Below are 26,879 nucleotides of genomic sequence, written 5' to 3' on the forward strand. Positions count from 1 at the left end.
ATCGTGTGATACAATCCATTAGTTAGATAATCACTTACTTCGGGAGGTTAAACCAGTCCTGCTGATCACTCACGTTTGCGCCTTCTTGTGTAGTTGATATTCCTTCAATGCCTCGCTCTGTCTTCTGCTTGAAATGAGACCCAGCTGTGTGTAGCTGGGAAAACGGATCTTTGTTTTCGCCTTTGCTAAGATATACTCACAGTGTGCCCTGTAGGTACCTTAATGTGAGTCCAAACAAAAAACGAAAAAAACCCAGTCCGGCACCACTGATAGAGTATAAAAACATCAATTTATGGTCACATACTTAAAAAGTGGTAAGCACACCACTTATATGATATAAGTAGGATATGTTGGGGGTTATGATAGACTAGTATTATTTTGAGTTTAAGTATGTATAGTTTCTATCGAGTTTTTTGTTCTAAAGCTGAAATTGATAATAACATGGGATAGCTAAGCATGTAGGTTGATGCTCATGTGAAAAGTTACTAACCAGTATCGAGGTATAAATACATTAGTAAATATGGTACTTAGTGAAGCGTTGCAAACTTTTAATAAAATGTAGTAGATATGCGAGAAATCGCTGTTTCAATTCACACGAAGGTTATGTATAAATCCAGATAAAATTAAATTTGACAAATAAAGTTTGCATTTTGGTAAACAGGTATCATTTTGCATATTAGTTATGTAACAATGTTAAAATGTAAAAATGAAAATAAGAAAGGAGTTGGTTTTCTGTTTTATGTGCTTTATGCATATTATTAATAATAAGTTAAGTATAAGATGTTCCAAAAGCAAAAATGTTAAAGGGTTAATATTGAAAATTTTGAATTAACAGTCTACACCTGAGATTTAGCTATTTAAGCTTACCTGGACCCCATGGCGGTAACTATGACTACGGGTTGATACCTGAAACGCGTCAGTGACGTCATCGGGCCCAGGTTGTAGCTGCCACACCTTTTAACCGCAGCTTTCTACTGTTTGGTATGTTAGCCCTTTTTTTCCCAAGTGGTGTGCTTACCACTTTTTAAGTATGTGACAATAAATTGATGTTTTTATACTCTATCAGTGGTGCCGGTCTGGGTTTTTTTCGTTTTTTGTTTGGACTCACATTAAGGTACCTACAGGGCACACTGTGAGTATATCTTAGCAAAGGCGAAAGCAAAGATCCGTTTTCCCAGCTACACACAGCTGGGTCTCATTTCAAGCAGAAGACAGAGCGAGGCATTAAAGGAATATCAACTACACAAGAAGGCGCAAACGTGAGTGATCATCAGGACTGGTTTAACCTCCCGAAGTAAGTGATTATCTAACTAATGGATTGTATCACACGATATATATGAAGCTTTATGACTGGGAACTGCATCAGCAATATAGGCTGTCACACGTATTGTACGCTCATTTAAATTGAGTATCACTTTTTACGGCTCTGCTATCTGGATTAACTGTTTTGGATCCTTTCCATTATATCATATAAGTGCTTATATGTGTTTCAACTTTGGGGAGAGAGAGGAGTACTTTGCTGTTTATAACCGCTTGCCTTGATGAGCGGACACATTTTGAACACATTATCACTACGCCTATTTCATTTGCCAATTTTGAGTGAAGGCATGGACATAAGCATAAAGGGGCTTTGTTCTCTTTTTTGTCACATAATGGTCAGCACACCTAATAATCTGCAGCAATAATTATTATCTGCAGTTTGAATTTTTCTAAAAGGAATATATATATTTTTGGGAATATACAGAAACTCTAGGCAAATACCAACAGTAAATTGGAACATAAGAGCTAACTTATTTATTTAAAGAGATATACCGATTTACCAATACTATAAGTCTCCTGTCTAGGAGCGATATGGATACTTCATGTTAACACTAAACTAGCCTCTGAACAGGATTGAAAACAATTGAAGGAGGTGTGTATATCAAAGAAGTTTCCTTTTCCATTTAAAAGGGTTAAGGCATCTTTTTAAATACCAAAGCAGTTAAATAAAAATGGAACAAAATATGGAAGAACATCAATATTACTCTTTGAGTAAGGCATTTGATAAGGATCAAAATAGTGCTGAATTTGAAACTATCTTTACAGCGAGTCGTACTAACTCTGCCTTGGGAGATTTGTTTTATGAATTGGAGAAACTACAGATTAAAGAGACACGTTTGAAATTAGATAAGTGGACCCTGGAGAGGTACCACAATATGAAGATAGTTCCCCGTGGCCTCAGACTGAATAAATATCCGACATTTGAGGTGGATGATACAGAGTTTGAGCATGAATGGAATGATGTTCTTCAGGAATGTTCCATCAGGCTCCTTTTGTTAATTATAAAGTACAAAACTAAGGAACTAGCTGTGACCAGAGATAAGATCGTGGAACTACAAGGGAGTCTGGATATTTATGCTGAAGATCCAACTTATACTGAATTGGATGTGATCCTGAAGACCACGGTTGAGGATGTGAAAACTGAAATAATAAAGATCAAACATAATAAGTACATCAGAGATTCTGAGGATTACAAGAACAATCAGGCATATATTTGGAACAAGAAAGAGCGAATGCAAAAACGAAAAATGCATTACAGATCGAGAGGCAGGGGAAATAGAGGAAGAAGAAGGACTGGGTCAAATGACTATAGAGAAGGTGGAAGAGGAGAAGATTATCAAGTTTCTTCATCAAATGAATATAAAAAAGTGACTTTTTCGGATACAGAGGCTGAATCAGCCGAAGATGAGATAGGAGAGTCATCTACAAGTGAGAGTTCTCTACCTACTCCAAAGGAGAAGGTGACCAGAGGGTCAATACTTAGAAATAGAGAAGGTAATTGGAGAGGGAGAGGTCGTACATTAAATCATGCTGAAGTATCAGAAAGAAATACTTATGATTCAGGGATAGGAGCTTATGAGCAAGGATATAGAGAAGAAGTAGTAAGATCACAACCCCCCGTAGGGGAAGAGGTAGAAGAAGATATCAACATCCAGCTAACAAGTATATGTTACCAGATAGGACAGTAAGAGGTAGAACCACATATGATGATGAAGAGGCAGCTACAATGCAACAGGTTTTTCAGTTAGGCCTAGAAACAAACGAAGGGGGGGGGACAAAGAAACGTAAAGAGAGGGAAAACGGAGAGGTCAAGATACCAACTAAGAACCCAAAAATAACCCCTGAGATTATTATTACACCTCTAGGTAACACTGTCACTGTGGTAGGTAATGTAATAAATCTTACAGATATAAGTTTAACAGATGACGAATACAAAATCCTGAATCTTGGCCTTGGTTTTGTCCCAGAAAGAGATTTTAATGTATTCGACACATTAATTGATCTGAATAGGTTTGTTAGAGCTTTGACTCTCAAAAGGCATTTCTCCTCTGAGACAACACCTAATGAAGGGTCTAATGATAATCAAAATATGATCATTGATATAGATGGAAGTGACAATGTCAGTAAATTAGATTTTGATGAGATATGTAGTTTACATGATTTGTATGAACTAGAGCAACAGAGTGAATTAACTGTAAGTCAGTATGAGGATTTTGATTCGAGCATTGAACACAATAAAAGAATAACAAATACCTTTTCTGCAAAGTCGTCCTTTTACCCTCTACAGAGTAGTGGTAAAGTCCTTGAGCTCTTTCATAAGACTATAGAAAGAGAATTGAATGATTTAAATACTAAAACTATGTTGGAAAAAAGGAAGAAGAATAGGTATATGAATAAAAACAAAGCTATCGGAACTATTACCACTAGTCTAAAAGACAGGAAGGAATTAGTGTACAAAAAATCCGATAAAGGAGGCAGTACAGTGGTACTGTATAGACATGCATATGTGACTGAAGCACTAAGACAACTTGAGGATCAAGACACATATTTGAAATTGGGTAGAAATCCTACGAGGCTTTTTTCTCAAGAGATTGAGATAATGGTGGAGGAGGGGGTTGAAAAGGGTTTTCTGGATCAAAGAACAGCACAATTTTTGCTAGTACAATGTCCCAAGACCCCCCTCTTCCACCATTTACCAAAGATTCACAAATCTTTGGATGATATTAAAGGTAGACCGATTGTGTCTGGAATCGGGTCTATCTTAGAACCTTTATCAGAATGGGTGGACTCCATAATACAGCCTTTGGTTAAGAGTTTATGGAGCCACTTACGAGATACAAAACATCTACTCAATATACTCGAAGAGGTAGAATGGAATTCTAATTTTAGCTGGCTCACAGTCGATGTGGTTTCGCTGTATTCAACGATACCACACGACTGTGGTATTACCGCTATTGACAGCTTTTTAATGAAAATGGAATTTACATCTGAACAAAGAGAGTACATCCTGAAGGTAGTTCGTTTCCTTTTGGAACATAACTTTTTTGAATTTGAGGGGAGTTTCTACCTCCAGAGGTGTGGTACGGCCATGGGGGCGAAATTCGCCCCTTCCTACGCCAACCTGTTCTTAGGTTGGTGGGAGACCGACCACATCTTTGGAGGTAGAAACCCCTTTAGGGACAAGATCAGAATATATAAGCGCTTCATTGACGACCTGATATTTGTTTGGTCGGGCAGTGAGGATGAAGCGCGATCTTTTGTTGAATATCTGAATAAAAATTATGTAAATCTAAGATTTACCATGGAATATAATGCAAACACAACTAACTATCTAGATGTGACACTGGTGGGTACAGAAAATAATTTGATTGAAAGTCAGCTGTACAAAAAGCCAATATCTAAAAATACACTATTACATGCGGCTAGTAATCATCCATCTCATGTTCCATTTGCAATAGCAAAGGGACAATTTCTCTGCATAAAGAGAAATAGTAGTAATATTGAGATCTATCGAAGAGAAAGTGAAAAATTGACAGAACTGTTAAGAGAGAGAGGTTACTCGAATAGAGTTATAAAGAGAGCGAAAAATCAGGCAGACTATAGCACTAGGAAAAGCCTTCTAATAGATAAAAGAAAGGAAGTGCATAGTAAGGAAGAGAATAAGGTTACTTTTGTAACGAATTACAGTAACCAGTACAATAATGTCTGTAAACTGTTAAAGAAACATTTACCAATTTTATTGGCTGATAACAAGTTAAAACCCATCATAGAACAGGGATGTAGGTTTTCATATAGACGGGGAGTGACTATTGGTAATATCCTGTCACCATCTCAGCTTCCAATTGTTAATACAGGAGAAAGCAGTTCATGGCTGTCACATAAAGGCACTTATAGGTGCGGGAGCAGAAAATGTAAGGCCTGTGAACACATTATCATTTCTGATAAATTTGTGTCATGTGTGACAGGGAAGGAGTATGAGACGTCGCAGTGTATAAACTGCTCAATGAATTTTGTTGTTTATTTGGTGACTTGCATACAATGTAAAAAACAGTATGTAGGGCTCACCACAAGAGAGGTGAGGTCAAGAATTAGGGAGCATCTTAATAACATCGATAAGGAAAGAGATTGTTCAGCTCTGGCCTCCCATTTCATTTTTGACCACAATAAAAATGTGAGTAATTTTAAGTGGCAGGCAATTGAGAGAGTATTACCCCCCAAGCGAGGAGGTGATAGGGACAAAATTCTTTGATCTCATCAACCATTGGGAATGAGATATGAATATGAAATAATCACTAAGTATTTGATATTAATTACTGGTTAGCAGTTTTGGTTATCCAATACTCTTAGTACAGGAAAGTTCCTAATAATGATAAAGTAAATATAGGTATACAAAAACCTGTATTGGCATCCTAAGTTACAACTATTGTTGTTATTTTAGGATAAGTACTAAATTAAACAAAATAGTAAAACAGTGTATTTTTTGCACATTATAACTGATATTGTAACATTATGTAAAGGTCAGTCAGAACCATAAGAATTAGATAGAGAACCCCAAATGATACCAATAATTGGTTATATATGATATAAGTAGGATATGTTGGGGGTTATGATAGACTAGTATAATTTTGAGTTTAAGTATGTATAGTTTCTATCGAGTTTTTTGTTCTAAAGCTGAAATTGATAATAACATGGGATAGCTAAGCATGTAGGTTGATGCTCATGTGAAAAGTTACTAACCAGTATCGAGGTATAAATACATTAGTAAATATGGTACTTAGTGAAGCGTTGCAAACTTTTAATAAAATGTAGTAGATATGCGAGAAATCGCTGTTTCAATTCACACGAAGGTTATGTATAAATCCAGATAAAATTAAATTTGACAAATAAAGTTTGCATTTTGGTAAACAGGTATCTTTTTGCATATTAGTTATGTAACAATGTTAAAATGTAAAAATGAAAATAAGAAAGGAGTTGGTTTTCTGTGTTATGTGCTTTATGCATATTATTAATAATAAGTTAAGTATAAGATGTTCCAAAAGCAAAAATGTTAAAGGGTTAATATTGAAAATTTTGAATTAACAGTCTACACCTGAGATTTAGCTATTTAAGCTTACCTGGACCCCATGGCGGTAACTATGACTACGGGTTGATACCTGAAACGCGTCAGTGACGTCATCGGGCCCAGGTTGTAGCTGCCACACCTTTTAACCGCAGCTTTCTACTGTTTGGTATGTTAGCCCTTTTATTCCCAAGTGGTGTGCTTACCACTTTTTAACCCTTTAAGGACACAGCTTTCAGTTTGCTCAATTGTTTTATGACGGACAAATTCCGTCATATGTCCTTAAGAGGTTAAGTATGTAACAATAAATTGATGTTTTTATACTCTATCAGTGGTGCCGGTCTGGGTTTTTTTCGTTTTTTGTTTTTCTATTTGTATACTATATAAATAGGATCATATCTGAATCAAATTCTAAAAATCTTAGCATAAGTAAGGGGCATAGGGGCACACCAATATGATTGTTTTGTAAAATCTTACTTTAAGAAATACGCAGAGCAAACTAGTAATAACACCCAGGTATCATCTAAATAACTTTTGGGTCTCTAATGGACCTTGCAAAAAAGCAACAACTTTATTTGCCACTATGCATCACAATGTAACTGTCTTAAAGGGACACTGAACCCATTTTTTTTCTTTCATGATTCAGATAGAGCATGCAAATTTAAGCAACTTTCTAATTTACTCCTATTATCATTTTTTCTTCCTTCTCTTGCTTTCTTTATTTGAAAAAGAAGGCATCTAAGCTATTTTTTTTTGGTTCAGGACCATGGAAAGCATGTGTTTATTGGTGGGTGAATTTATCCACCAATCAACAAGAACAACACAGTGGGGCATATTTATCAAGGTCTGGCGGACCTGATCCGACACTGCGGATCAGGTCCGCCAGACCTCGCTGAATACGGCAAGCAATACGCTCGCCGTATTCAGCATTGCACCAGCATCTCACAAGAGCTGCAGGTGCAACGCCGCCCCCTGCAGACTCGCAGCCCGCCAGCAGGGGGGTGTCAATCAACCCGATCGTACTCGATCGGGTTGTATTGTGGCGATGTCTGTCCGCCTGCTCAGAGCAGGCGGACAGGTTATGGAGCAGCGTTCTTTGTCTGAAGACTCGCCAGAAACAGGGGCCATCAAGCTCCAGAGCTTGTTAAATAGAGCCCAGTGTGTTCACCAAAAATGGGCCGGCATCTAAACTTACATTCTTGCATTTCAAATAAAGTTTCCAAGAGAATGAAGAAAATTTGATAATAGGAGTAAATTCGAAAGTTGCTTATCTGAATAACGCTGTATCTGAATCATGAAAGAAAAAAAATTGGGTTCAGTGTCCCTTTAATATGGCTTAAAGGGATAGTAAACACCAAAAATATTATTGTATAAAAGATAAATACTTTTTTTATTTACCATTCCCAAGTTTTGCATAACCAACACTGTTATAGACATATACTTTTTACCTCTGTAATTACCTTGTATCTAATCTTCGCAGACTGCCTCCTTATCTCAGTTCTTTTGACAGACTTTCATTTTAGCCAATTAGTGTAAACTCTTAAATAAATCCATGTGCGTGAGCGCAATGCCATTTATTTGAAACACATGAACTAATGCCCTCTAGCTGTGAACGACTTAAAATGCATTCAGATAAGAGGCGGCCTTCAAGGGCTTAGAAATTAGCATATGAGCCTACCTATGTTTAGCTTTAAACCAAGAATACAAAGAGAACAAAGAGAATTTGATGATAAAAGTAAATTAGAAAGTTGTTTAAAATGTCTTGTCCTATCTGAATCATGAAAGTTTAATTTGGACTTTACTGTCCCTTTAAGTATTTTAGGTGTCCTAAATAATCTATCATACAATCTATCATACAACTGATTTGACTTTTTCTACTTCTGCTAAACCTCTAGATGCATTTCCTATTCCTGAGGTCATTTTGCAATATTTTTCCTTGGTATAAGCCATACCAGGACTTATTTTACTTAGTTTTCTGAGTTATTAAAAGATGTTTCTTTAATCAGCTTGTTTTGCAGAGTTTTGGGGAATCTTTTCCCAGGTGGATGTGACAATTTCCAATTCAGCCATATTATTTACTATTTCCTTTGAGGATAGATTTTTTTTCAGGGACCTTATGGATACGTATTTTGGTTTCTTTCCTTATAAAGGCATTGTTTTCTACAAGTGGGTTCCCTGTTTTCAGCCTTGACATCACTGGGGTAATTGCAGTCTCTCCACTTTGATGTAGAAATCTGTCTGAACTAGTTTAAGAAGATTCTGTTGAAAAAATTTAAAATGTTTTAATCTTCTAAAGTAATGTCATTTTAGTCATTATTGATATTAAAGGAACTGTTTACTCAAAAATGTTCTCCCCTTTAATTTGTTCCCAATGATCCACTTTACCTGCTGGAGTGTATTAAATTGTTTACAAGTAGCTCCTTTACCCTTATATTGGCATTTGAAATGGTTGATTTAGCATGTGGTGTCCCCACCTATTCTGAAAGTTTGTGGCCGCGCGTACCAGCTATAGATAAGCTTTGTAAACACAGCCAGCAGAAGAAATTACACTCCCAGTGGGCTATAGCAGAGATAAAGTAATAAAATGTTGATTTTCCATTGTTCTCTCAAAGTATTGGTGATTGTTTTAAGGACAGATATAAGATAAAGAAGCAGGTATATTTGCACAATGTGATACAGTAATGAGATCGGATTATACCTACAAGCTCAATCCATTTTATTAGGTTGTGGCTTCAAAACACAAAATCAGAGTTTTAATATACACAAATAAACCTTAAAAATCTAATTTTCATATATTTTTTACTCTGCAGTTGGTAAAAAAAGCAATTGTAAACACATTAAGGGAAAAACTATTTTACAGTATACTGTCCCTTTAATGCTGAGATATGACTTTTGCTGCCCACCCAGAATAGCTCTGTAGCCCAATCCTTTGTAAGCAGATATGGTGGCCAATTTATGAAGCATGAAAAAAACAGAAAAAGTTCACTCAGACACAAAGATAATAATAAATACTCGTCTGTGTAATTTTATAGTATTCTTGTAATCCAGCAGTCAGTCCAATATAAAATGTAACCTCTCAAGTTCATGTATAATAATCACAGTTTGCACACTTTGAAAGTCTATTAGACTAGTGCCCAACTTGTAAATGTCCACAACTTTCAGTTGTTCCGTATGTGTACGTGTAAGTTACCTCCCGGGTATTACTGTATCAAAGCAGTCTCTCTTAAGAAAGCACACTCTCCTCACAAAACCCCTTTTGTACCAACCGTGCCACTATTATAAGTAATAAATTGAATAACAGGCTTCTCACCAGTCTGCAGTCTGCAGTTGTATCGCTCCCAGACTCCGGTCTGTCCGCACTACGCGGCTGAGCGTTTGTCCTGGTTCACGTGGTGCCGATGACGTCACTGTTCCGGTGACCAGGCCTCCTTTTCGTGTATGCACTGGTGACTATGGGGGTTCTCACGGAGCTTAACTCTGGCTGTGTTTTCCGCAGTGGAATGCAATGCAGCGATAACAGTAAGCGGGAAAAAGTGTACCTTGTCACATACTTTGAATCCTTCAATTGCGCTCCTTCAAGGGTGTCAAAAAGACTGCTGGAAACAGACGGTGCTGCAGGAAGTTTACTAGATTTCTGGCAATACTATATTTATAAAAAGTTCCAAAGGAAGATCGCCAGTAAACAGAGTAATAAATAAAAAACAAACTTTATTAAGATTAAGTTAAAAAGTGATGGGGCAGCATTCCCCTTATCTAGACCACTGTAGTCCTTCAAGGACTATGAATATGGCTTACGCCGAAGCATGTTAGTCTTTGCTAGATAAGGGGAATGCTGTCCCATCACTTTTTAACTTAATCTTAATAAAGTTTGTTTTTTATTTATTACTCTGTTAACTGGCGATCTTCCTTTGGAACTTTTTATCAATTTATGAAACAGTCAATGCTGCTTATTCCGTGCAAGCCTTCTGTCTCGCCGGAATCAGGCGTTAAGAAGCAGCGGTCTTAAGACCCTTGTTTTTGAACTCGTCCGCCAACTCGGAGGTGGCAGACAGCAATCATCCCGATCGGGTAGATTGACAACCCCTGCTAACGGACGATTGGCCGCAAATGTGCAAGGGGCGGCATTGCACAAGCATTTCACCAGAAATGCTTGTGCAATGATTAATGCCAACAGTGTATGCTGTTAGCAGTTAGCGATGTCGTGCGGACATGATCCGCTACAGCAGATCATGTCCTTCCGACATTTTAATAAATCAGCCCCATGGTCTTCAGGATAGACTGTATCTCAGCTTTTTTCTGGTTAAAGGAATAGTCAGATAGCGCATGCACTTTTAAGCAACTTTCTAATTTACTCCTATTATCATTTTTTCTTCGTTCTCTTGGTATCTTTATTTGAAAAAGCAAGAATGTAAGCATAGGATCCGGCCCATTTTTGGTTCATAACCTGTGTAGCACTTTCTGATTATTGTCTAAATGTAGTCACCAATCAGCAAGCTCTACCCAGGTGCTGAACCAAAAATGGGCCAGCTCTTAAACTTACATTCAAATAAAGATACCAAGAGAACAAAGAAAATTTGATAATAGGAGTAAATTAAAAAGTTGCTTAAAAGTGCATTGACAGAGGTGTCATTGTCAGTGACACCTTTCGTAAACCGACAGCAGGGAACACTATACTGCATGCGCAGTCTCGTCATCCCCCCCATTTAGTACGTTCTATTCCTAGGGGTCAATTTATGCGTTTGCGCAGGAACACGAATTCCATTGAATTGTTTGATAAACAAGCAGCAGGGGCTCTTATAGAACGTCTTACTAATAGAGGGTACAATAGGAAGGATCTTATTAATACGTGTGAGGAAGTGAAAAATATGACGCAAACAGACCTTATTCAGGGTTGTGTAAGGAAGAAGACTATAACCCAGGAGACCATAGTTTTTTCCACTGAGTATTCCAACCAATTCTTTCAGATTTGTCATATTTTAAAAAAAGAACATGAACATGCTTGGAGATGAGCCAGTTTTGAGTTTGTTAACAGATAAATGTAGATTTGTCTCAAAAAGAGCTTCTACATTATCAACTAGATTATCTCCAAGCTTGGTATGTGCTGAAAGGAATAAAAGCAGTGACTGGATAAAGAGAAAAGGTACCTATAGATGTGGATTAGGTCCTTGCATCACTTGTAACGTATTGCACATTGGTAGTGGATTTAAAAGTACAGTTACTGGGGAGGAATTTAAGAGTAAATTCTATGCTAATTGCCGGACCACTTATGTGGTTTACCTTCTGGAATGCATACTTTGTTCCCTACAATATACAGGTCAGACTCATAGGGAATTGAGAACAAGGCTAAGAGAGCATATCAGGGACACCAAAGAATATGTTAAAGAATCTGCCATAGCACGTCATTTTAATTTTGTACATATGAGTAATGTGTTTAATATGGAGGTTCGTGTTATCGACAGAGTCTTTCATCCAATAAGAGGGGGAGCTGAAGCAAGAATTGTATTGGATATACAAATTAAAAACCTTATCTCCTTTAGGTCTCAACTGTGAATGGGATTTGAGCTATTTTATTGAATAAATATTGATCGCTCTATAGAAACATCATCAAGTGTTAAAATATTAACTGTTCTTCAATTGTGCTATTTGATATGTGTGTCCACACAAATTATTTGATTGAGGCTAACATAGAGTGTGTTGAATATTAATATATAGTACCCCTTAGTTAGGTTTATAGTATATATGTATGTATGCATGTATATATATATATATATATATATTCAAGATTTTTTTATTATGGGGTCATAACATATGATGATGCAGCCTCATCATATTGATTTCATAAGGTTACTTTGTTCATTAATGAGATATATGAAAACCAACAGAATAAGAACATAATTATACATACATATGAATGAAGATGAAATTTATTGCATTTATTTCAGGTGAATTGTGCTAATGCAGTATTGTTAATATCTATCTTCTTTTATTTATGTTTATTAAGTGTTTTCTGTTTCTCCACTGTAATGTAGATTACTTAAATATATGAATTTGTCAGTTTTTATATACATATGTACTTATGTTTTTAATTTAGTTTACTTAATTGATTATGCTGTCCCTTTAAATAGGAAGCTTGCACATGCAAACACATCCTATGATTAAAGGGACATTCCAGTCAAAATTTAAATGCACATAGATTAATTACATCTTTGAATAGAAACATATTTGCAATATAGATGTATTGGCAAATTTGCTTGTAGTAAAAGTTATCACTGTTTTAATGTTAACATTTTTCTATGCACATGCATATGAAGCATTGCTAGATATTGTCAATGCACCAGCATTTTAAGTACTGCAGATGCTCTGAGCATCAGTGGGGCTTGTATCATGTTAGGAATTACAAAATTGAGTCATTGCCAAATGGTACAAGCATTTTAGGCTCTTTGAGCACGTGCTGTGTTTAAAATGCTAGTGCACGGTGCATATTTAAATACATTTTTGAAACAGCTATAACTTTTATTAGAAGCATTTTTGCTAATACATGTACATTATAAAAATGCATCTATTAAATACTATAGCGCAATCATGTGGATTCCAATTTTGGCTGGAATGTCCCTTTAAGTGCTCCTGTGAGCACAAAACTAGTCAGGATGTTTGCCTGCCACATACCTTATTTTAAACTGTTCCAATAATTTTTTGTTTCTCCTACATTGGTGTGTCCGGTCCACGGCTTCATCCTTACTTGTGGGATATTCTCTTCCCCTACAGGAAGTGGCAAAGAGAGCACACAGCAAAAGCTGTCCATATAGCCCCCCCTCTGGCTCCGCCCCCTAGTCATTCTCTTTGCCGCTCTGAACAAGTAGCATCTCCACGGGGATGGTAAAGAGTATGTGGTGTTAGTTGTAGTTTTATTTCTTCTATCAAGAGTTTGTTATTTTAAAATAGTGCCGGTTTGTACTATTTACTCTACAACAGAAAGTGATGAAGAGTTCTGTTAAAAGAGGAGTATGATTTTAGCACCAGTAACTAAAATCCATTGCTGTTCCCACGCAGGACTGTTGAAACCAGAGAACTTCAGTTGGGGGGAACAGTTTGCAGACTTTTCTGCTCCAGGTATGACCAGTCTCTTTTCTAACAAGACATAGTAATGCTAGAAGACAGTCAGTTTTCCCTTATGGGATCGGTAAGCCATTTTCTTAGACTCATAACAGAATTAAGGCTTATAAAATGGTCTCTATGCTGGTTGACACTATTGTGGGCTAAATCGATTGGTTTATATCATATTTATATGACATTTGGAGTGTTTTGTGAATTTGGAAACACTTTTGGGAACGTTTTATTACGCCTGGCAGTTGTTTAGACGCCTAATCTAGTCAGGAAGGCCCCTTCACTCTGGTATGCAGAGGGAGGAGGCCTCATTTTCGCGCCTCAGTTGCGCAGTTACTTCTAGAGGCAGTGCATGCAGCTTCATGTGAGAGGGTCCTGTGGCTGAAAAACGGACTCAGGAAGGCTTATTTCTGTGGTGAATAACCCCTAAGGAAGGTAAAAGCCGCAGCAAAGTCTGTGGCAGGGACTGTAGTGTGTTTAAACCGGTAAATTGAACAATTAGCTCCGGTTTGCTCATTTAAGGGTTTAGAGACTTGACATTTGGTGTGCAATACTTTCAAAGCATTAAGACACTGGGGTGCAAATTTTGTAAAGATCGGATATTTCCTTCATAGTTTTTCAAACATTCAGAAATAAAGTGTGCTCTTTTTATTATTTAAAGAGACAGTAACGGTTTTGTTTAAAAACGTTTTTATTGCATTAATAGCCTGCCAAAATCTGTCTAACATGTCTGTACCTTCAGATAGCATATGTTCTGTGTGTATGGAGGCCAAGGTGGTTCCCCCTTTAAATGTATGTGCAAATTGTGCCATGGCGTCCAAACAAAGTAAGGACAGTACTGTCACATTTAATAAGGTTGCCCAAGATGATTCTTCAAATGAAGGTAGTGGGGATAGCTCATCATCCTCTCCTTCTGTGTCAACACCAGTTTTGCCCACGCAGGCGATACCTAGTATGCTTGTTACTATGCAGCAATTAACTGCAGTAATGGATAATTCTATAGCAAATCTTTTATCCAAACTGCCAGCATTTCCCAGAAAGCGTGATTGCTCAGTTTTAAATACAGAGGATGAGCAAGTTGGCGCTGACGATAATTTATCTGTTATACCCTCAGATCAATCTGAATTGGCAGTGAGGGAGGGTCTGTCTGAGGGAGAAATTTCTGATTCAGGAAAAGTTTCTCAGCAGGCAGAACCTGATATCATGGCATTTAAATTTAAGTTAGAACATCTCCGCGCCCTGCTTAAGGAGGTGATAACTACTCTTGATGATTGTGACTCTTTGGTGATTCCAGAGAAGTTGTGCAAAATGGACAAATTCTTAGAGATCCCTGTGCACGCTGATGCCTTTCCGATACCCAAGAGGGTGGCGGACATAGTGACTAAGGAGTGGGAGAAGCCAGGTATACCTTTTGTTCCACCTCCTATATTTAAGAAAATGTTCCCCATTGTCGACCCCAGAAGGGACGAATGACAAACGCTCCCTAAGGTTGAGGGGGCACTTTCAACGTTAGCCAAGCGCACAACTATTCCTATTGAGGACAGTTGAGCTTTCAAAGATCCTATGGATAAAAAATTGGAAGGATCGCTTAAAAAGATATTTATTCAGCAAGGTTTCCTTCTTCAACCAATTTCGTGCATTATTCCTGTCACCACGGCGGCGTCTTTTTGGTTCGAGGAACTAGAAAATTTGCTCCAAAAGGAGACTCCATATGATGAAGTCATGGACAGAATTCACACACTAAAGTTGGCTAATTCGTTTATTTTGGATGCCGCTTTTCAATTGGCTAAATTAGCGGCGAAAAATTCAGGTTTTGCAATAGTGGCGCACAGAGCGCTTTGGCTAACATCTTGGTCGGCGGATGTGTTGTCCAAAACTAAATTGCTTAATATTCCTTTCAAAGGTAAGACCCTTTTCGGGCCGGAATTGAAGGAGATTATTTCAGACATCACTGGGGGAAAGGGCCATGCCCTCCCACAGGATAGGCCTTTCAAGGCTAAGAACAAATCTAATTTTTGTTCCTTTCGCAATTTCAGGAACGGGCCGACTCCTAACTCTGCAGCCTCTAGACAAGAGGGTAACACTTCCCAGCCTAAACCAGCATGGAAACCATTGCAAGGCTGGAACAAGGGTAAACAGGCCAAGAAGCCTGCTGCTGCTACCAAGACAGCATGAAGGGGTAGCCCCCGATCCGGGACCGGATCTAGTAGGGGGCAGACTTTCTCTCTTTGCTCAGGCTTGGGCAAGAGATGTTCCGGATCCCTGGGCACTAGAAATAGTCTCTCAGGGGTATCTTCTAGAGTTCAAGGAACTTCCTCCAAGGGGAAGGTTCCACATGTCTCGCTTATCTTCAGACCAGATAAAGAGACAGGCATTCTTACATTGCGTAGGAGACCTATTAAAGATGGGAGTGATACACCCAGTTCCAACAGCGGAACAAGGTCTGGGTTTTTATTCAAACCTGTTTGTAGTTCCCAAAAAAGAGGGAACTTTCAGGCCAATTCTGGATTTAAAAATTCTAAACATATTCCTCAGAGTTCCATCATTCAAAATGGAAACCATTCGGACGATTTTACCAACAATCCAGGAGGGTCAATATATGACTACCGTGGACTTAAAGGATGCGTACCTGCATATTCCTATCCACAAAGATCATCATCAGTTTCTGAGGTTCGCCTTTCTGGACAAACATTACCAGTTCGTGGCTCTTCCATTCGGTTTAGCCACTGCTCCCAGAATTTTCACAAAGGTGCTAGGGTCCCTTCTAGCGGTTCTAAGGCCGATGGGCATTGCTGTAGCACCTTACCTAGACGACATTCTAATCCAAGCGTCGTCCCTTTCCAAAGCAAGGGCTCATACAGACATTGTTTTAGCCTTTCTCAGGTCTCACGGGTGGAAGGTGAACGTAGAAAAGAGTTCCCTGTCCCTGTCCACAAGGGTTCCTTTTCTGGGAACAATAATAGATTCTGTAGAAATGAAGATTTTTCTGACAGAGGTCAGAAAGTTAAAGCTTCTAAACGCTTGTCAAGTTCTTCAATCTATTCCTCAGCCTTCCATAGCTCAGTGCATGGAGGTAATAGGATTAATGGTTGCAGCAATGGACGTGGTTCCTTTTGCTCGAATTCATCTAAGACCATTACAACTGTGCATGCTCAAACAGTGGAATGGGCATTATGCAGACTTGTCTCCCCAGATTAAAGTAGACCAGGTAACCAGAGACTCACTCCGCTGGTGGTTGACTCAGGATCACCTGTCTCAGGGAATGAGTTTCCGCAGACCAGAGTGGGTCATTGTCACGACCGACGCCAGTCTCTTAGGCTGGGGCGCGGTCTGGGACTCCCTGAAAGCTCAGGGTCTATGGTCTCGGGAAGAGTCTCTTCTCCCGATAAACATTTTGGAACTGAGAGCGATATTCAATGTGCTCCTAGTTTGGCCTCAACTAGCGAAAGCCAGATTCATAAGATTTCAGTCGGACAACATGACGACTGTAGCGTACATCAATCATCAGGGGGGAACAAAGAGTTCCTTGGCGATGAGAGAGGTATCCAAGATTATCAAATGGGCGGAGGATCACTCCTGCCATCTATCTGCAATTCACATCCCAGGAGTAGACAACTGGGAGGCGGATTATTTGAGTCGTCAGACTTTCCATCCGGGGGAGTGGGAACTCCACCCGAGGTCTTTGCCCAGTTAACTCAACTATGGGGCATTCCAGATATGGATCTGATGGCGTCTCGTCAGAACTCCAAGGTTCCTCGCTACGGGTCCAGATCAAGGGATCCCAAGGCGACGCTAGTGGATGCATTGGTGGCGCCTTGGTCGTTCAATCTAGCTTATGTGTTTCCACCGTTCCCTCTCCTTCCCAGGCTTGTAGCCAGGATCAAACAGGAGAAGGCCTCTGTGATTCTAATAGCTCCTGCATGGCCATGCAGGACTTGGCATGCAGACCTGGTGAATATGTCATCGGCTCCACCATGGAAGCTACCTTTGAGACAGGATCTTCTAGTACAAGGTCCATTCGAACATCCAAATCTAGTCTCTCTGCAACTGACTGCTTGGAAATTGAACGCTTGATTCTACCTAAGCGTGGGTTTTCAGATTCAGTTATAGATACTCTGGTTCAAGCCAGAAAACCTGTGACTAGGAAAATTTACCATAAGATATGGCAAAAATATATCTGTTGGTTCCTAGGATACTTTCCTTTCTCCAAGAGGGTTTGGATAAAGGTTTGTCAGCTAGTTCTCTAAAAGGACAGATATCTGCTCTGTCTGTTTTGTTGCACAAACGTCTGGCAGCCGTGCCAGATGTACAGGCGTTTGTACAGGCGTTAGTCAGAATCAAGCCTGTCTACAGACCTATGACTCCTCCGCGGAGTCTAAACTTAGTTCTTTCAGTTCTTCAAGGGGTTCCGTTTGAACCCTTACATTCCATAGATATTAAGTTACTATCTTGGAAAGTTCTGTTTTTGGTTGCTATTTCTTCTGCTAGAATCCAGTTTCGAAGAAGGAACGTTTGTTACACAACCTAGATGTGGTCCGTGCTTTAAAATTCTATTTAGAAGCAACAAAGGATTTCAGACAGACATCATCCTTGTTTGTCGTTTATTCCGGTAAGAGGAGAGGGCAGAAAGCTACTGCTACCTCTCTTTTCTTTTGGCTGAAAAGCATCATCCGATTGGCTTATGAGACTGCCGGACGGCAGCCTCCTGAACAAATTACAGCTCACTCTACTAGAGCTGTGGCTTCCACATGGGCCTTCAAGAACGAGGCTTCTGTTGATCAGATCTGTAAGGCAGCGACTTGGTCTTCTCTGCATACTTTTGCCAAATTTTACAAATTCGATACTTATGCTTCTTCGGAGGCTGTTTTTGGGAGAAAGGTTTTGCAAGCTGTGGTGCCTTCCGTTTAGGTTACCTGACTTGTTCCCTCCCTTCATCCGTGTCCTAAAGCTTTGGTATTGGTTCCCACAAGTAAGCATGAAGCCGTGGACCGGACACACCAATGTAGGAGAAAACAGAATTTATGTTTACCTGATAAATTTCTTTCTCCTACAGTGTGTCCAGTCCACGGCCCGCCCTGGCTTTTAGTCAGGTTTAAACATTTTTATTTCTGTACACTACAGTCACCACGGCACCCTATAGTTTCTCCTTTTTCTCCTAACCGTCGGTCGAATGACTGGGGGGCGGAGCCAGAGGGGGGGCTATATGGACAGCTTTTGCTGTGTGCTTTATTTGCCATTTCCTGTAGGGGAAGAGAATATCCCACAAGTAAGGATGAAGCCGTGGACCAGACACACCGTAGGAGAAATAAATTTATCAGGTAAACATAAATTCTGTTTTTTTATCAGCCCTTCTCCTTGGTGCCTTACTAGTGCGGCTGTTCCTTTTTCTTTGCTATGTTTAACAGTGCATGCTCTATCTGAACCATGAAAGTTTAATTTTGACTTTTGATTGATTTGAATTGATGTGATTAATTTGAAGGATGCTTTCCATATTCCTATCCTCAAGGACCACCACCAGTTCTTAAATTTTGTCCTTCTAGACAAACGCTTACTATAGCTCCCAGACATTTTGCATAGGCTCTGATAACTTCTTTGTTATAATTTCTCAGGGTATTTCAGTGGTTCCATTTATGGAAATTATTGTTATCAGCAGTTTACTGTTTTTTGCAGGTCTGGTGGAAGAAACTATTTTTTTCAGAAAGCTTTCTCTCCTCAATTATGAGTTTTATTTCTGAGAGTTTTTGTAGACAGTATCTTGCGACATTGTCTTAGGGATCAATGCTCAATGTTATTAAAATATCAATCTTTGTCCTAGTGGATTATTCTCCACTCCAGTCTTCTGGGGGTGTTCTTTTTCGTACCTCTTGGACAATAATTTCTTTACCGCCAGTCTTTCGAGTTGGGGTGTAGTCTGGGAGTTGAGGAGGTGATAGGGATTAAAAGCTTGTAGAATGTTGGGTATCTTTGTCTTCTCTTGGTGGTCAGGAGTTAAATTCCCAGGAGTAATGGCTTGTGGACTCTCACCACTATGAAATAAATACATTTATCATGTAAGCATAAATTTAGTTTTTTTTTTTTAATGTTGAGGGACCTTACTGCATTGATGAGACTTCTTCCATCATTTCATTTGAGTGGAGATCATTGGGCCATAAAGCCTTAATTAGCAAGCCCTAAGAATTATAAATGATTCTGAAAAACTCACTGGTATGCAGAGAAATCACACAAACTTTTTTTTTTAAAGACACAGTCTACACCAGAAACTATGGATAATCCCTTTATTACCCATTCCCCAGTTTTGCATAACCAATACAGTTATATTAATATACCTTTTACCTCTGTGACTACCTTATATCTAAACCTCTGCAGACTGCCCCCTTATTTCAGTTCTTTTGACAGACTTGCATTTTAGCTAATCAGTGCCAGCTCCTAGGTTACTCCACGGGCATGAGCACAATCTTACCTATATGGAACACATATAATGCCCTCTAGTTGTGAAAAAAAGCCAAAATTCAAATAAGATGCATCCTTCAATGGCTAAGAAATTAGCATATGAGCCTACCTAGGTTTAGCTTTCAAATAAGAATACCAAGAGAACAAAGCTAAATTGATGATAAAAGTAAACAGGAAAGTTGTTTAAAAATGCATGCCCTATCTGAATCATGAAAGTTTATTTTTGACTAGTCTGTCCCTTAAATTATTATGTTGTAATGCAATTCTAAAATTATTTGAGGGATCTCACAGTACTCTCGAGACGTTTTAGATAATCTCACCAGAGCAGAGAACTTTAGATCAGGTCCTATGTCCTGCTTCAGCACAGGAATACGAAATGGCTCAAAATTAAAATCAGTTGTGCAAGATCTATTTGGTACTGTAATAAATTATTTTCATATGACTATTATATAAAACAAAAGTGGAAACAAAGCAAAGTGCACATTACCGTATTATCTGTATTGAAAGAAGGAAAAACTTTTAATAAATGTCACACTTTAACTTTGAAATGACCTCATTTTAACGTGTTTTGTCTGGTGTGTTGCCTGTATCGTTTGATAACACTGATTTATTATCCAGTGACTTTCAAGGACATTGTAAAATTGCTTGTAGGTGTGCGTCTGAACAGTGAAATCAAGAATTGCTATATCAGATTTTATTCAATTAAATTAGTGACAGGCAGAGCTAGAAAAATTGGAGTTTAAATTTATTCTTTACAGAATAATAGAACATACTGTCAGGAGGTTGAAAACATGTTATAAAACCGTTTTTTCTTGATATTTTACTACTAGACATTATGTATTCATATGTCCTATTACAAGTCCTTGAAACGTCTTTTGTTCAAAGAATGCACTGATGCTCAATGTTATTAAAATATCTGTTACCAGACAGACAGCATATAATTTCACAAAGTAAAACATTACAAAGAGCTTTGAAAGTTGCATAGAGGACATTATGGGCTAGATTACGAGTGGCGCGCTTTTTGTTGCACACAAGCAAAAAGGTTTATTCTGGCTCTTTTTTTTAAAGGTTGAAAGTAAATGCGTTTTTTTGAGCGCTCTGGTTAACTGTTACGTGAGATAAAAAAGTTGCACAAAACACTTAAAAAATATGTTTAAAATTAGTTACACTCATAATAAAACTTAAAAATGATTTCATGAAAAAAATAAAGTTATAATGGCTCAAAGATATGAGGTATCAGGTGGTAGGGAAAAAAGGACTGCAAAGGTCTTTAACACAGAGATACATACATACATGTCTAAAGATGTATATGTATATATGTGTGTATGTATTTACATATGTATTTACAGACATATATTCATATAAACACATAAATACATATGTATTCATATATAGAAGTGCATTGGAGCCCTTTGCAGTTAAGTAGCTGAAAACATCAGATATATATATAGAAATATGTATTTATGAATACATAGAACATATTCTGCTACATTGGAAAGTGAAATATTCATATTACATATAGGGTTAGCGCACTTGAGAAAATGCAATTGGGTTTGCACGCGAGTATATATCAAGAGAATGAAGCAAATTTGATAATAAAAGTGAATTTGAAAGTTGTATAAAATGACTTGCTCTCTCTAAACCATTCAAGTTTTTTACTTTACAGTCCCTTTAATGTGTAATATTTATGTTCAAAAACAAAAATTATACCAAATGTTATATCTTTTTTTATATTTGAACATCATCTGGAAGTCATAAGAAGTTAATAAAATACTACAAATGAGAACAATTATCAAACTAAAGATATAAATTGGTGTTATTTTTTTTTATTCTATAAAAAAAACACTTTTTCTTTTTCAGAAAAAAGGGTGAAGGAACTTGCTGTAAGATATGTTAACATCCTGGAGGAAAAACTGCTATGGTAAGATATTCATTAATATGTAAAAAAAAAACACAAAATAACTTGCACCTAGATTACGAGTTTTGCGTTAAAGAGGGTGTAAAACTAACGCCAAAAAGTTGCGTTGTTTCACCCTCCATAGCGCTGCCATTACGAGTTACTGAAAAGCCTCCTTGTGCGTGCTATATGGTGGCGTTAAGCTCCATACCGCACAAAAGCCAAGAGTTGCTTTGACGTGCTCGTGCACACTTTACCCCACAGACATCAATGGGGAGAGAGTGTTAGAAAAAAACACCTGCCATCGCGGAATGAAAATTCTCCGTAATGCAACCCCATTGATGTCTATGGGGGAAAAAAAAGTTACGTTTAAACCTAACATAAACCCTGAGTCTAAACACCCCTAATCTGCCGCTCCCAATATCGCCGCCACTATAATAAAGCTATTAACCCCTATTCCGCCGCTCCCCAACATCACCGACACTATAATAAAGCTATTAACTCCTATTCCGCTGCTCTCCGACTTCGCCAAAACTATAATAAAGTTATTAACCCCTAAATCTCTGGCTTCCCACATCTCCGCAACTAAATAAACCTATTAACCCCTAAACCTTCGGCCTCCCACATCTCCGCAACTAATTAAACCTATTAACCCCTAAACCAGCAGCCTCCCACCTCTCCGCCACTAAATAAACCTATTAACCCCTAAACCCATGACCCCCCCACATTGAAAAACACTTAAACTATTAACCCCTAAACCTAACACCCCCCAACTTTAAATTTAAATTACAATATAACTATATTTAAATAAATAAAAACTTACCTGTGAAATAAAAATAAACCTAACATTAAACTATATATTAACCTAACATTACTATTAATAAAATAAAAAATACTGCCAATTAAAAAATCTAAATTACAAATTTAAAAAACACTTAATTATGAAAAATAAAAAACACTAAGCTTACAAAAAATAATTAACGAAATTATCAAAAATAAAAACAATTACACCTAATCTAATAGCCCTATAAAAATAAAAAAGCCCCCCCAAAATAAAAACACCCCCTAGCCTACAATAAACTACCAAAAGCCCTTAAAATTATTGCCCTAAGTTAAACAGCTCTTTTACCTGTAAAAAAATACTAAGTCCCCCCAACAGTAAACCCACCACCGAAGCAACCACCCAAAATAAAAAAAAAACAACTAAAAAAAAAAAAACCCTAAGCTACCCATTGCCTCTAAAGGGACATTTGTATGGGCATTGTCCTTAAAAGGGCATTTAGCTCTTTTTCATTGCCATCAAAAGGGCATTTAGCTCTTTTACAAAAGCCCAAAGCCCTAATCTAAAAAAAAAACACCCCAAAAAATAAAAAAAATACATAACACTAACCCCAGAATATCTACTCACGGTTGCTGAAGTCCGGACATAGGCTATGAAAATTCCATGCAAAACTCGCAATAGCTGCGTTACTGTTTTTACGCTGAAATTGCCATAATCTAGGGGATAGTTGATATATTGAACTGTCAGTATGCTGTGTTATAAAATGAAGGCCTCATTTTTTATTTAGTAAGAAAAAAGGATAAAAATAAATAAATGAAAACAAATTCCATATATATTTATTTTATTATATGTATTGCTTAAAATGAGAAAAAAACAAACGCCTAGATTACGAGTTTTGTCGGTAAGGCTGTGCGGTGCTACCGCGCAGTTTTCCCTCAGCGCTCACCTACAGACAACGCTGGTATTACGGGTTTTTAGAAACCCGGCGTTAGCCGCAAAAAAGTGAGCGTAGAGCAAAATTTAGCTCCACATCTCACCTCAATACCAGTGCTGCTTACGTTAGCGGTAAGCAGGTAAAACGTGCTTGTGCACGATTTCCCCATAGAAATCAATGGGGGAGAGCCGGCTGAAAATAACACCTTCAAAAAAGCAGCGTAAATCTCCTAACGCAGCCCCATTGATTCCTATAGGGAAATACATTTTATGTCTACACCTAACACCCTAACATGAAACCCGAGTCTAAACACCCCTAATATTACACTTATTAACCCCTAATCTGCCGCCCCCGACATCGTCAACACCTGCATAATATTATTAACCCCTACTCTGCCGCTCCGGACACCGCCGCCACCTACATTATAGTTCTGAACCTCTAATCTGCTGCCCCCAACATCGCCGAACCCTACATTATATTTATTAACGCCTAATCTGCCACCCCCAATGTCGCCGCAACCTACCTACAATTATTATTATTTATTTATTTTTATTTATTTTTTTTATTATCATTTTTATTGAGAATTTCAAAATAAACAGTAGAGAATCAAACAACATGCAGTTATTCAATATAAAAGAATTATAATACATCAGAGACATCTTAGTTCTTATTAAAACAATGAGTGGAATATAAAATGCCAAATGTCTGACGATATGATATTTATCTTTGCATGAGGTTGCTATAAATTAACAAGAGTATTGCATGGAGAGATCTAAGAAGAAAAGTAGAAAAGAGAGAAAGATAGGAGAGGAGGAAAGGATGAGGGGATAAAGGGAGAGAAAAAAACCCCAAAAAAACCCATGCACAATGGAAAGGTATAGGGTGGGGGAGGGAAATAATTAACGAGGGATCTGATGAGTTACCTTCTAATCTATTGCTCCTATGATCCAATGCGAAATGGGCTGTCTAAATGAAGTGTTTATGCAGTTGTAAAGTTATGTGCATGGAATATGATCTGTATAGTCTCAGCTTGCTGGTATAACCCCTGTTAAGGTCTGGGTGCCTGGTGATTTAGCCTGTTTGTGTTTATCCCAAATCTCCAACATGAGATAATATGTTTCAAGTTTGTCAGTTTTCATGAAATGGTATTTCTCTAGTGTGAGGAGGTTGTCCATCTGATAGGGACAAGCTTTTTTGCGCCGTTTATCATTATCAACAGGAGTGATCTTAGGACTTTGTTTTGAATCTTTGGTATGCCCAAGAAGAGCAGGGCGTACATCTGGGGCGTTAGATCAATTTCTACTATGTTCAACATTACGGCAAAAATTGCCACCCAATAGGCTGTAATGACTGGACATGCCCACCAAATATGGTACATTGTACCCACCTGACCGCACCCTCTCCAGCACAAGTTAGAAATTACCGGGTTAGATTTATGTAATCGAGCAGGAGTAAGGTACCACCTACTCAAAAGTTTAAAGTGCATTTCTTGGATGGCAGCTGAAGATGATGACTTCGCCGCCACCTGGAGCGCCCCCCTCCACTCAGAAGTGTGGGTGTCCTGAGCTGTTTCCCTATCCCACGCCCCGACATATGATGGAAGTGTCTCCTCGTCCCCCACCAGCAGGAGCTTGTACAAAAGAGAGATTGTGTGTCTAGGTGGGGCCTGCTGCACACATAGGAGTTCAAAAGGGGTCAATGATCTGTTCATGTCGCCTTTATATTTGTGGGTAGTGATGAAGTGCTTGAGTTGTGAGCGCGAAAACCATGATGTGAAGAGCCTCTTGTCCCAACTTTGAAGGAACGACAGTGGGGCTATGTCACCCCTGTCTAATGCAAAATGTAGGACCCCCTCTCTTAGACTGTAGGCCTGTCTGTTGGCGATTTTAGCATGGGCCAAAGGAATCGCTGGATGTTCCCTTATGGGGGTTAGTGGTGAGTAGCGTGAGGAGATTTTATTTGAAGAGGAGAGCACTCTGTCCCATACATGTAATGTTTCTTTTGTAACTGTGTAATGGTGCAGTATATTGGGTCTATGACGTGGCTCTATCCAAGCTATTGTGGCTGTGTTTCCTTTACTGTAGATCTGGTTATCGAGTTGTACCCAAGCCTTATGTGTAGTGTTGTGACTCCAGTCTATTATATGTTGCAGGATTGTCACCCTGCAATAGATTTGAAGGTCTGGGAGACCCAGTCCACCCCTGTGTCTAGGTAGATGCAAAGTCTTTCTACTCACTCTGCTCCCTTTCCCCTTCCAAATGTAGCTGTCAATAGTTTTCTGCAGGAGAGCAAGGAAAGTGGGAGGTAGTGGGATAGGCAGTGCCTGTAGTAGATATAACACCCTTGGGAGAATGTTCATCTTTATGATGCCCACCCTTCCAAGCCAGGATATTGGCTTGTTATTCCAAAACTGTAAAGTCTCCTGTTATTTCATCTTTAAGTGTTTGGTAGTTATACTTAAAAAGGTCTTCTACACTGCCCGCTAGGTTGATCCCGAGATATTTCATCTTTCCCTTAGCTACGCTAATATGCAGTGTGTTTTCTAAATGAGAGATAGTTTGGGAAGGGGTCGAGACATTGAGCAATTCCGATTTAGTTATATTCAAGTGAAAGTTAGAGACCTGCCCGTATTCCTCCAGCTCGCTGAGGATAATAGGAAGTGTGGACTCTGTCCTTGTCATGGTGAATAGGATGTCATCGGCATACATTATCATTTTATGTTCCTTATCACCTATTGTGATACCGTCTATGGATTGGTTAAGCCGGATTTTGACTGCGAGCGCCTCTATAGATAAAACAAAAAGTAAAGGGGAGAGGGGACATCCCTGGCGCGTGCCGTTAGTTATTGTGAATGAGTCTGAGAGGGTGCCGTTGGTTCTAACTTTAGCGTTAGGATTTGAGTAGAGTGAGAAGACCAAGTCGAGAAATGGGGTACCGAAGTTCATCTTCCTCATTACTTCCCTAAGGAAGTGCCAGTCTACTCTGTCGAACGCCTTTTCGGCGTCCAACGAGAATAGAGCCAGTGGTAGAGATCTATGCTTAGCATAGCTGATAATATTGAGGACCCTAAGGGTATTATCCCTGGCCTCTCGGCCAGGCACAAACCCCGCCTGATCTGTAGAGACCAGGCCTGGAAGGAACTTGTTTAATCTAGACGCCAATATTTTTGCCAGTATTTTCACGTCGGTATTTAGGCGCGAGATAGGTCTAAAATTGCCTGGTTTGTCCGGTGTCTTCCCAGGCTTTGGTAACACCGTAATGTGGGTTTCCAGCATCGATGACGGTAAAGATCTGGATACAAACAGGTCATTAAATAGGGCTTGCATATGGGGGA

General features: G+C 38.6%; 1 protein-coding gene across 1 annotated transcript in view; it reads left to right on the top strand.

Annotated features, from left to right (window-relative positions):
- The window catches only part of DISC1 (DISC1 scaffold protein), an 831,610-nt gene that overhangs the window by 687,579 nt on the left and 117,152 nt on the right, over nt 1–26,879 (top strand). The window contains exon 10 of the mRNA XM_053712267.1: nt 21,794–21,854. Within this exon, the coding sequence (XP_053568242.1) occupies nt 21,794–21,854 (61 nt within the window). The remainder of the gene's footprint in view (nt 1–21,793; nt 21,855–26,879) is intronic.

Source organism: Bombina bombina, chromosome 4 (assembly GCF_027579735.1).
Source record: "Bombina bombina isolate aBomBom1 chromosome 4, aBomBom1.pri, whole genome shotgun sequence".
Lineage (NCBI taxonomy): Eukaryota > Metazoa > Chordata > Amphibia > Anura > Bombinatoridae > Bombina > Bombina bombina.